Here is a 13,086-nt window from a genome sequence, read left to right as displayed (position 1 = left end):
TGGCAAGGGATTCTCTCTTAGGGGGTGACCTGTGATCCTGCCTTTGGCAATGGATGGTACATGTGAGATCAGGGCAAGAGCACGGAGGTTCTGCTGAATTGTGGCAAGAGAGACACATCTGCACTTGATCTGAGGTGCACTGGAGATAGAGGTTACATGAAAAGATTGAAATAATGGCTTTAGGCCTCAAAACTCAACAGGATATGTATGACTATCCTCACACTATAGATAAAGACACCAAGAGTAAGAGAGATTTGGAGCCCTTTCCTAAGGCCACACAAAAAAATTCAAAATCTAAGATCTATCTCTCTATATATATTACCTCTCATATTTTTTTACAACAAATTCTTTGCAAAGTAAAAATGAAAAGAATTCAGGATTTTTTCCTTATTTTCAGTGTTTGATTTTTTCCAGTTGTATACTAACTAAAATGCCCATTTTCTCTCCCACCTTCAATTTATTCCAAATTTCTAATCTCATTTAAGGTTAATCTTTTAAGACTAAACAGGAGTTAAGCAAAGAGTGGAGAAAAGTGATTCAAAGGGAGTAAAGAGAATGTTTAAAATCTTAAATTGAGAAAAAAGTTTGACATGTCTAAAGAGCTGAGACGTGCCTGAAACTGAGTGAGAGGATTAGAAAGACCAGAGAATTTGCGAAGGTTGGCAGAAGCCTTTAGAATTTTTTTTTACATTTTTAAATTTTAATCATGATTCTGTGGGTCAGAGATTGAGGCTGGTGTCAGCTAGGTGGTTCTTGTCCGGGACTCACTGGAGGTCAGTCACGCAGCTGCAGGCAGCTGGAACCTCATCTGGGTTGAATGGTCTCAGGTGGCATCATGCACACAACATCTAACAGTTGATGCTGGCTGCAGGCTGGGTCATTCTCGCCAGTAGACTCTCCTGCTGGAGAAGGTTAGATAGGCTTCAATCACGCATGAGTCACAGAGCAGCACTGCTGGACAGCAAGAGCAGAAGCTGCAACCACTGTGCTCTTTTGGTCAGAGCTGGTCACAAGACCACGACAAATTCAACTGGTAGAAAAATAGACTCTGCCTCTTGGTGTGAGACGTGGCATCTTTCATTTGGCCTTAGGGATTCTGAACTGAATTTGAGTAGATTTTCAGTTGAGGACACTGTGGGGACATAGGGGAGAAAGTAGGGATGGGTTTTGCAATGGGAAGTGCACGTAATGGTTTGGAGGTGGGAATGGAGGACAAGATCTGAAAATGGGTTGTCAGCTGGAGCATTTTATACTGTGTACTTTTCTTTGCTGCCATATTCTGTGCTTCTCTTTGATGCCTCCAGGATCGTCAGCTGTTTTTTTTTTCCCCTTCCCTTCTAATGTTCTGTAATTCTCATTCCTATTCTACATTCAAGAAACAGCTTCTAGGGTCAGGGCATTGTGATAGGTATTAAGACTATTAAAACATGTATGTGGGTTATTAAAATACATAAGCCAGATTTCTTACACTGCATCTCATATATATTTAAAATGTAAAATTTATCCTCAAAAGCATTTTCTCAGACATTTTTGAATTTTGGAAATTAAGCTTGAAACTGCAACACTATAGATCTACCACAAGATGGTGCCACAGGTATACTGAAAATAAGATACACGCCTTATTCCTAATCCCATCACATTTGCTGGAATTTATTAATGAGTATGGAAAGCAAAGAAATACAAAGAGGTGAGAATGTGTGTGGGCAGGAACATGTTCATTTGACAGACTTTTTTTGAGCATCTTCTATGCCTTAGGTAGAATATATAGGGGAGGTATCAGGGTGTTTGTGTGTGTGTATGTGTGAGAGAGAGGGAGAGAGAGAGAGAGAGGGAGAGAGAGAGAGAGAGAGAGGGAGAGAGGGAGAGAGAGAGGGAGGGAGGGAGGGAGGGAGGGAGAGAGAGAGAGGAAGGGGTAGGGGAGATTTTTCTCCAGTTTTCAGGAATTAAACGTACAACTTAAATACCTTAATGTTTCCCCTTGTCTGGAAAAAATTATAGTCAATTTTAAGAGATATTAAATACAAACACAAAGGGTTAATGATGCCAACTTAGGTTTGTGTGATAGATGCAGAGATAGGGCTAGAATTCATCAATATAATATCTTTTACTTTTGCTGTAGAAACATATGGTTTAAAATACTTTCTTTTGCTTCACTTTTGTTGAGTCAGTGTGCCACTTACAACTTAACCAAGAAATCTTTTGCAAAATATAAGTACCGTGGTGAAAGTATAACAAATCATCGATGTATCAGTGAGTATCAGTGAGTTTCTACCAGTAAGTGCACTAGGTAGATAAAGCATTTCAGTGTGGAGGCAGGTGGGTTAGATTATTTACAGTGCATTTATTTCCCTAGACCTCTTATAAGTCCATAAAAATCTTTTCATGGAATAATTATTATGTAGCTCATTTATTAGATAGAGCCCATATAACTACCTATAGTTTTCCAAGAAGACTCAGAGGGGAAAAAGTCTTGGTCAAAATATACCAAGTGAGATCATTGAAAATAGAGCATTTGATTTCCTTGGTATAATCCCAGATCCTTTTGAGAGAACACAGGAATTACCTCTTGGAATAATTCAGACTCAATGATGACACAGTAGAAGGAATATATATCTACTTTTCGGACTCTTTGTCTTATCCAGTATTGATCACTGTAAGTTTCTAAGCATTTTGCAAAAACCTAATTTTATTCTTCCAAACAAGAATAGAGTTAGTGCCCCATATCTGTACTCCCCAGGTAAATTCAACTGAGATTTATATTGCAGGGCTTATTGAGGTTGAAATTCCTTATGAATGAGAGAGAATACAGCAATATGGAAATAGGATGAAGGCTCAAGTTATAACTCCAACCCCCCAAAATGCTTTGAGATAGAGCCGAGCCATTATGGATGGTGTCAGAAACCTAGAACTACCCCTAAGGTCACCTGAAAAAGTCCTTATAGAACAGCTCTGTATTCTGTACATGTGGTTTAAAAGTGTTAAAGAAGGGTGTTGATTATATAAGCCCAGAGCTCTAAGGAATTGATATATAAAGGAGTTTGAATGGAACTTTTTCAGAAACAAAGAATTAAAAGGAATGCTTGACCCTATTTTAGTGAAGGGCAGATTGTCTTTTGCTTTAAGAATACTTTGGACTATGAACTTTTACATGTGTCATATTTATTAACAGACAAATGTTATTTTACATCAAGTCTTGGTTTTTAGTTCTTAAAAATTTAAGATTTAAAAATTTTAGATTTTAAAATTTAAAGACAATCATGGTAAGTGTTTGGGTGGCTGAGTGATTTGAATCATCAAAGGCACACTTAAAATATAGGTGTCTTAGAATAGAAGCGTTATCTATTTTAAGCTTATCTAAGGGAGAAAGGCTTTCAGTAGCTGGCTCAACAGAAACTTAACATTATTGAGTTCAGATTCTCACTGTGGGATGCGTGTGTTGTCACTGACTGACCATCTTTCTTCATACAGGAGTTCTACTTTCATACTCGGCAGCATCCCAGACAAGGAGGTTTTTGGGCATTGTTCCAAGTTAGGCATCCTTGTACAGTGTTACAACTGACCACGGGATTGGTGTTCATCCTTGGCACTTACGGTTTTTCTGGATCTGGTTCTTAGGCAAGCTGCAAAACGTGTTTGCTTTTCTCCTGATTACATGAGGAGTTTGGAAGAACTGGCTGGTCTGGTTATTGTATTTTTTTAGGGGGTGAGTATGATGGCATTTGCATCACGTTGGCCCACTTCATTTCAAGAGGCTGCCTCTGGTGAGCCTTCCTTGCAACTCAGAGATCTTGGCCTGCAGATTCTGGAAGTTTATCTTTTCTTATGTGGACATGATGTAAAAGTATAAAGAGATGTTAATTTTATTCCTGGGGAGTTAGTGACTCTAGATAATCAGTTACTTTAGAAGTTGCAAGAATTTCATCAAACCACCAGGACACTATTTTGGTTGCTAAAGAAAGAGGTCACCAAATTATGTTGTACTGTCAAATGAATAAATGCACTTTCCTTCTTCACATGGAACATGACTTTGTGATCATATGCTACGTACTAACATTAGAGCCACGTATTCCATTCTACTTTGTACAGTGAATAGGAAGACCATAGTTCTCACAAACACCCCTAAGACTCTTCCCCACTGCAAGTCTGGGTCCCAAAAGGCCCTCAAGAAATGCTCTTATTTGGGGGAAGGATACCTACAGTTTTTAAATTTCTTTAATGAAAGTTGTATATATTTAAGGTGTTCAACATGATGATTGGATATACATTTACTTAGTGAAATGATTACTCCAGTCGAGCTAATTAATATATCCATCTCCTCATATAATCACTTCTTTTGTGTGTGGTGGTTGAAATCTACTTTCTTAGCAAATTTCTGGTACATTTGACCCTCGAACAACATAGGTCTGAACTGCACGAGTCCACTTACATGCGGGTTCTTTTCAATAGTAAATACTACAGTACTAGACAATCTGTTGTTGGTTGAGTCTGCGGATACAGAGGAACTGCGAATATGAGGAGCCTCGGATATAGATGAGCTGCAGATAAGGAGGACCGACTATAACTTATATTTGGATTTTCCACTGTGCGGAAGGTCAGCGCCCCTAACCCTGGCATTGTTCAACGGTCAGTTGTATTCAATACAGTATTATTAACTCTAGTCATCATACTGTATGTTAGATCTCTAGACTTATCCTTCCTACGTAGCTACAACTTTTTATTTTTTGAGAAGATCTCTTAGAAGATGTGAATATTCTGTAGGTCTGAAGTCTTAAGTCCAATATCAATACTTTGCCGTGTTAATGCTCTTCAATGTACTTCATATACAAAAGTATTTATTAGGGAAATGTAGGAAAACTCCAGGTAAATACAACATAATAGTCACGTGTCTTAAGAATATATTTTTAAAATGGGTTTTAATGTTATTCAGTTCGAATATTGATGGTAAATCATATTACTTTCTTTTTCTATAAGTGATTTTAAAGAACTCATACACCATATAGTATATAAAAATAAAATATGGACCTTTACTTCAAAAGGTGAAGCTTATTTTTTTTTCTTTGTTTCTGACATTCTCACACGTGATGTTTAAAAACCATTGTGGATGTTTTGCTTTGGGATACAATGAAAAGAGGGTGAGATAACCCAATGTTTTATGCCTCATTCTGAAAACACATTTTTCTTTTAAAATATCCTTTTGAAAATTATAAAGTAGGTTGCTAAAAGAAATATTTATGTCAAGTGCCTTTCACATTACTGGGTATAAAGTAGGTAATCAGTGAGTGGTTGATATTTTCATCATTATGTTTTGTTATTTCTTGACACAATAATTCTGCATGCCTTCTTCTTACCTTCCATTGCCACGCCCTAGTTTTGTCATCTTGCATTATAGCTGCATCTCTGCTGTACTTTATGTCTCAGTTTTAATAGCACCTTCTTGTGGTTTTTTTGCCTATCCTGTTAAAGCAATGCTCATCTCCAGATCTCTTGCCAAGCCAGAGAACACTTGCCAAAGTAAGGTATTATTTTCCAATCCATAACCTTACAACAGTTTAGGTAAACATTTCTGCAGGTCCATAATCTCTTACCTGTAATTTCCAAAATCCAAGAAGCTCTGAAAATCAGAAGGTTTTGTAATTTATATTGATGGCAAAACCTGACCTGAACTGATGTGTGTGAGGTTAATAATAGCCTTTATCCTATCTAGTCTGAATATGCACATATTTTGCTGCAGAACTATTAATATGTCTGATTATAGACTTTTGCCCTAGACTTTACTTGAGGCATTATGTAATTCACAGTATACACAGAGTATTATCTTTCTAAAATCTGAAAGCATGTGAATTCTGAAATGCATCTGGCACTAGGGGTTTTAGATAAGGGATTAAGGACCTATAATCAAATATTATAGTTTCATTTTAAAGTTTTATCTTATTACTAGGAAGCTGCATGTATAATAATAATAAGAGTTTTAGGCACACAATCTCTCACAGACTATTTTCTCAGAAAAGAAAAGTACAGAAAAAGAGAGAGAAAAGACATGGAGCAATTTCTGAATTAGTGATACCCAATGCCATCTCTCATAATCCATTCAAATTGTTGTCCTAGGAGCTTCCTGAGGCACTAAATGAATGGAATTCAGGCAACAAAAGTAACCATGAAGGTTTAGTACATTCTCCTATGATGTGGGTGTATGTACATACACCCCCCCCACACACACACACACGCTTGTGTGCATCTCCACTCATATATGTCTATAACTGTCTTCAAGGAAGGGAATCCAACTAGTGTCCTGTAAGGAGTCAGTTCCACACTGAGGGACATCAGGAGAATACCCACAGGAGTGCCATGTTTAATGTTGCTCCAAAATGCTGTGTTATGTAAATGTGTTGTGGCATAGTTCTTATTTTTACACAGATGTTTTAGATTGTAGATACTACTAAATGTATCTACACCTAAGAGCTACTAGTATTACTAAAACTGTACACAGTCATTTATAGAAGATCCTCAAGTCAGGGATTGTATTTTTTGGATCCTGATTAACTCTGCCTTTAGAGTCTCAATGAGAACCTAAAACCCATTTAAAAAAATCTGAGTAGAACCTTAAATATGTGCTTTGTCAATGCTTCCTACTAGGAATTTCTCCGAGTTATTTTTGTGATTTTTTGATAAATGTTTTATGTCCCTGTTGCTTTGCACTTTTCATGCACATGTCGAAGCTCTATATTTTGTGATCTCAAATCATTGCTGTTACTTTCTGGGATTTAGCTACCTTGTGCCTTTTTAAGACATCTCAACTGGCTCATGCATCTTATATTTTAGTATAAAAGAGGAAGGATGGTGAAAGGTAAAGGTATAAATTTGGGTGTGGCTGGGGTAGGGGTGTATGGATTTATTGAGCTGTAGATTTTTTAAAAAATAATAAGCAGTGAAAGACTATGTGGTTAAAAATATTCTCTACGTTGTCCGTCTATTTTTTTGTTACACAAAATAAATACATTTAAATTTTTATTGTTTAAGAATTCACCTTAGAGTAAAATTGATAGTATTTTGCCCTGGTGCTAGCATAACCCTGCACATTTTTACTATCATTATTATTTTAATTTAGGGACAGGCACTCACGGGTTAACAGATATTTAACTTGCTCTTTAATGGACATCTGTGTCAAATATATGGAATTTTTTGGTTACAATTGTAATAGCCTCTAGTGATTTCATTTGTCTATAGAAAAGTCCCAGGGACCTATAGCTATTTTGGTTTTTGTAGCTTTTTTGATAGGTCCTTATAACATAGACTACTGATTTCTTCTCTGTATTCTGCTCATTGTTGAAAAGCCAGAGCTATTTTTAACATTTACACAATTTCAATAGGCGATTCTTCATTCCACAAGGTTTGGTGCTAAATCTGTGGAGCCTTTCATAATCATATCCTTTTTGTGGTTTGCTTGAATTTGATCACAGTGGCTGATTTCATGCATTGATAATGAAGGCTTAGGTTGCCTGTTTCTCGGCATAAATCCACCTCAGACTTGTAGGTTGACAGTGCTTCTGGTTTCAGCACGCATGGAGATATAGAATTGAAATTGCTCTGCTTTCTTTACAAATGACTCAGAGTGTGCTTGTCCTTCCCTAAAATGTTGCCAGCGTGTAAAGGATTTTCAATGAGCAGTGCAACAAGCCAGCATCTGGGAAGGCTTGGAGCTGCACTGACATAGCGTGGTACTGTCACACAGATAATCAGGGCTGGAGCCAAGTCTCCGTAGCCCCGTGCATTACACTGGTCACATCCTGGAAGTTTTGTTTATCCAACTTGGTTGCTTTTGAAGCCGGTGAAAGCCCTGCCAGGATGTGGAGTGGACTTCCTAGCAGAGGTGAGCATTTTTATTCTAAAACTTGGACGCCGGGATCTGGGGTGTCAGGAGCAGATTCTTTCGAATGCTGTGTTGAATCCTGTGGAGTTATCAATTGTGTTTATCACGTTGTACTGACAGATCTGAAGGGGCAACAGTGAATAGCAAAATATATGATTCTTTAATTTTGGGGGCAAGTAACTCCTTAAATGGATGTAATAGCATTCTTTTCATTCTGTGCTAGCTGTTTGCCGAGGACATCTTACCAGTAGGTGACTTCCTTTGCATTTTAAACATTCAGAACAAGTCAGTGATATTATGTTATTTGCTATCATTACTAAAAGTAGGCAGTTAGCAGTGTTAGTATGTGCTTCAGGTATATAAAAAAGGCTATGAACTAAATGTACTTTGTAGAATCTCTGATGCGAAAAATATATAGCAGGAAACAACTGATGTTTATGAGATAAGTAAGAAAGTAAGTGAAATAGATTACATACTGGAGTTGACACCTTGTTAAGCTTGACATTATTAATAATTAAAAGTTATGACCTGTCATGCACTGGACAGCCTACAGTAATTGATTTCCAGAGATGGTATCCTAAATGAGAGGAGGATAAAATTAGAAGCATTTCTTCATACAGCATGTTTTAATTAGACGTGACGTTTTAAATGTAGTAGATTTTATCATTTAAATGTAAATAAAATACTGACACTCATCTGGGGAGTTAAACGACTAGATCATCATGCCCAGACAGGTCTGATGTGGCTTTATAAGCATAGAGTATTTGAAAGACAGCCTGATAAGGGCAGACTCAAAGTTAGCTTCCAAGTAGATGGAGTCCTCTTGCTTAGGCTCTTCTAAACTCTAATTCCTACGTGATGAGAAGCTGTTTCTAAAGAAGAAAGGACTGTGAGAGTTATAATGTATTCGATAACAGTATGCTTATTAAGTGCCTGTTTGTTATGTTAGGTCTGCAGGGAAGTCTATTTTTATTTGATTGGAAGCTAGCGTGGCACATAGGGTATGTATATATATGTGTGTGCAGTGTGTGTGTGCGTATGTGTGTATATGTGTTTTCCTGCTAAATTTATTTGAGGCAGCTGTTTTATAGCTTTTAGCTCTAAAGTTATAGATAAGTGTGTATTTGTTTGACAGAAGATTCGAGAACCCCGCTTACTGCCAGTACATGTAAAGCTTGGCTAAGCAGACGCATCAGGAGCAAACCATTTGTGTTCGCCAATCTGTCTCAGCAAGTCCCAGGGCCACTATCTTGCTAGAAGCCACTGTGTGCTTTTGAAAGCATGAAATTAGTTTTATACTAAGCACATGGTTTCTCATTTAGCAGCTCTTTTTATGGCAATGGTCAATTTATGCTTCACTACCATGATTTCAGTGTTCTGTCAAAGCTGATAGCTTCTGCTAAGGTGTCTCTATGAGATAAATTTTTAAAAAGCAGAGGGAGGGGGAGGACCTAATTAGACCCTCAAGAAGAGACTCTTAGCTTCAACCCAGTCTACCTTCCTGAATACACTGTCATTTCTCTAAAGTTCCTTTATGCTGTTTGATCCAGGACCAACAGATTTAAAGTTGCTAACATTTACCACTTTGGATCTTACTTGACATGTGACATCAAAATAACTGTGTTCCGAAATGTAAAGTATTTGTTCATCTTTTTGCAATGCATTTGTAGAAAACCACTCTATTAGTGCTGACCATATTGTGTAATTCATCATTAGGCTTATCTGCTTGTTTGTTAATACATCCTAGGGCACGGTGGGAGAGAGTGTAAGGCTTTTATATATTGTGTAGTTGATATAAAGCACCCATACTTCATTGTACATATATGTACTATGAGGAAGTTTAGTTAAGGAATAAAATTAAATAGTCTGAAGATACATTAAAAATTTTTTAAAATGTCTTCTTTCATACAACTACCTCATCTTGAAAAGTAAAAGCTCTCAAATGCTAAAATTATAGAAATATTAAAAATAGTTTTTGTTTCCACAGTGATAATAGATGAAATGTATATGCAAATGTGGTGAGAATGTTTTACTTAGCCTTTTCTTTCCATCAGAAAATAACCCTTGTTGAAAGTTTAGCCAGTCATAATGCATTTTGAAGTAGAGGTGATCAAAATTAACTCCCAAGACATTTAATGAAATATTTATTCTTATGTTTATTCTTTGCATGGCGGAAATAAATCTATACATGTGGATTAGGGAGCACATTGAAATGGTGCTATTATACTTTTTCTTTCATATGGCTTTGACAGTGGAACTGAAAACACTTCTGAAATCTTAAATTTCATGATTTTTTTTCTTGTTATTCCTTGGATCGTTGCCTAGGTTAAGCAATTTCGCATGATTAAGGATTCAAGATAAAATGTTGTTTATTGAAATGCAGGGATATATTATGTGCCATTATAATTAGAAGATTTTCTGTTTTTAGATGAAGCATAATTTTAAACAACTTATTTTTCTTCTGTCCCTTTGGGAATGTCATGTCACAAGTCATCATCAGATGGTTAGGGGTATTTCATTTTAGATTTTGACTTACAAATAAGTATCTCATATTTCTTACTTCCCTAAAGCCCATGAAACAAATTGGGTTTGTGAGTTGAGAATTAGAAGGTTAGAAGGGCATTGAGATTTTTTCTCTTTGAAATTCCTGATGATATAATGTGTTTAGTAAATGAAAACTTTAAAAAAGTTTTAGAATGTCAGAATTCTCTTAGAATAGTGAAACTTGTCATATTAAATAGATCATGGAAAATTCACTAGAGGAAGTGAAGGATAATTTAGCATATCTGCCTGAAGTCTTAGTAGCAATTTCTCTTTCACAAGAAGTAGGATTTAGAAAGTTTTTCATGAGGATGTGAGATTCTCATGAATCTCAGTGATGTACCTGCATCTGTTCACTTTTATATCAAGAGATAGCAATCTATAGTTTCCTTCAGCAGATTTTAAAAATGATTAGTTATGAAATATAGCAGATATAGTAAGCCTGCTTTAGTTGAGAAACATGATTACAAAAATCAAAGTACTCTCCAAGTTCACTGAGCTTTCCCATTGTATACATTCAGTAATTAGTTTGGACTATCTATATACTCTGTTGTTTATTTTGAGGTATGTTGATGTGGTGATGAATACTTTTTTTTTTTGTTTTGTTTTTTGTTTTGCGGTACGTGGGCCTCTCACTGTTGTGGCCTCGCCCGTTGCGGAGCACAGGCTCGGGACGCGCAAGCTCAGCGGCCATGGCTCACGAGCCCAGACACTCCGCGGCATGTGGGATCTTCCCGGACCGGGGCACGAACCCGTGTCCCCTGTATCGGCAGGTGGACTCTCAACCACTGCACCACCAGGGAAGCCCTGAATACTTTTTAATATAAGTATGTCCCATTAAATATTTGGGACATTCTTGTGCTAAAAATTATTCATTGTTTAGCTGAAATTCAAATTTGAGTTAGTGTCCTGTATTTAATATGTGAACCCTACCTAGTTTCTATATAAGAAATTGAGTCTCTAATTATTACCTAGAAAATCAGGTCTACCAAGGCTAAAATGGAGGCTTCACTTTTCTGTAAAAGCAGTCGATTTCTACTGTTCGAGTTTATGCCAGGAAACTCCTATGATAAGAATGTTTCCACTTGAGAAACTTAAAGTGGTATAAAAAGTAGGATTGATAGAGCAGAAATCATGAGTAAGGATATGAGAACGTCCATGTAATTACTGAGATAAAATAATAAAGGCAGCACATTAAATAATAGCTGTCAGTAACATTTTAAATAAATCATGAGAATTGTACAATTAATTTCCAATTGTTATAGCCCCTTGCCAACTAGAACATTTTCAGGATTTTTCTCCCTCAGTAGGTTTGAGATGCTTATAAATTAATTTTGTTTGTTGTAGTTAAGATGTATAATGAGAAGTCCCTCCCTCAATGCCGCCTCCCCCCTCCATCTAGATTTTATTCAATATTCATTACCCTTTTGATTTTAGGACTCATATCTTTTGACTGCCATTTCCTAGGTTTCTCAGGAAGGCAGAGTAACTTGCAAACTTGACTTAGAAGGATGCTTGGATTATTCAGTGTAACACAGCTGAGTAAAACAGAATGGAGATTACATTTATTGTGGACCTACTATATGCCTCATAAAGTATCAAAATATTTATAGACAGGTTTTTATTGAATTCTTATTAAAACTTTATAATATATTAACATAATGCCCATTGTACAGATGCTAAGCTATTTATCAAAAACCCTGTTCCCAGCCTAGAGTTACTCTGTCTTGGCTCTGAATGTCACTCTTACACAGGAGAATAAAGGCTCATCTTCCTTCATCTCACCTAAGGTTGTCTTGTAAAATTCTCTTCACTCACTTAGCCTTCTCCATTACCTTTCTTCTCTCTTTTCACTTCTTAATATCTCCCTCCCCCCACCACTGTTTTTGTAAATATCCCCAACAGCAGTGACTAGACATCAGTATATAATCTGATTCTCAAAATGAGAGAAAACATGTAGAACTGAGTCACATATACTGTAATAGAATTTTGTGTTAGGCTGCCTTGCAGATGATTAGTCAGCAGGGTAGAGGTAATATTTGGAGTAATTTCTTCAAGATGCCCTTTTTGCACCCAGTCTAAAATGCCACCTCAGTTCTCCCTCTGTCAGTCACATGACATGTCAGACCAGGAAACCTATTTTGAGCCCAAATGGATCAGTTGAGTGTGAGAGCAATTAACCCAAGTTTTAGAAATGGGTTAACTCTGCTAGCCCAATAAAGAACTGTTTAGTAAATCATATCTTCTTTCAGTTAAATGGTAACTCCCTTGCCTCCATGATCTAGTTAATTTCTCAATGTCTGTTGTCCTAGGACAAATGATAATTTACTTCCAATTTTTTCATGTGTATTAATGGTATACCTCTATTTCAATCTGATTATTTTGGATCTCAAAAGATATTTTTTTTTTGCTTCCCATCATCAATCTGTTTTCTACTTTTGCCTAGTCATAAATGTTACTGAATTATGCATTACTTCTAATTGTTTCAAATAATATTGGTGGCCTATTGTATCTAAATTGGTATCTAAATTGTACTCTTTGGGAAAAGATTCTGATTCCTCCTTACCTTAAATATCACTCTAGTCTCCATATCAGCTCCAATGTCCTCCTACTTATATCAGTCCTATCTGTCTGCGTGGTCTGTTTGTTATGGCAAAATACCAATGTGAATCCATAAT

The 13,086-nt window shown here is 36.5% G+C and overlaps 1 protein-coding gene across 3 annotated transcripts in view; it reads left to right on the top strand.

The window, feature by feature from the left end:
* ZNF385B (zinc finger protein 385B) overlaps positions 1 to 13,086 on the top strand; it is a gene marked incomplete at both ends in the record, with an annotated part of 398,204 nt that overhangs the window by 91,015 nt on the left and 294,103 nt on the right. The window contains one exon of one of the 3 annotated variants that reach the window (XM_079709841.1): positions 7,730 to 7,867. The exons of the other annotated variants lie outside the window; for them this stretch is intronic. Coding sequence (XP_079565967.1) covers positions 7,730 to 7,867 — 138 coding nt within the window. The remainder of the gene's footprint in view (positions 1 to 7,729; positions 7,868 to 13,086) is intronic. 3 annotated transcript variants of the gene reach the window in all.

Source organism: Hyperoodon ampullatus (assembly GCF_949752795.1).
Source record: "Hyperoodon ampullatus genome assembly, chromosome: 8".
Taxonomy (NCBI): Eukaryota; Metazoa; Chordata; class Mammalia; order Artiodactyla; family Ziphiidae; genus Hyperoodon; species Hyperoodon ampullatus.
The sequence above is the reverse complement of the archived record's forward strand: the minus strand, read 5'-3'. Positions and strand labels throughout refer to the sequence as shown.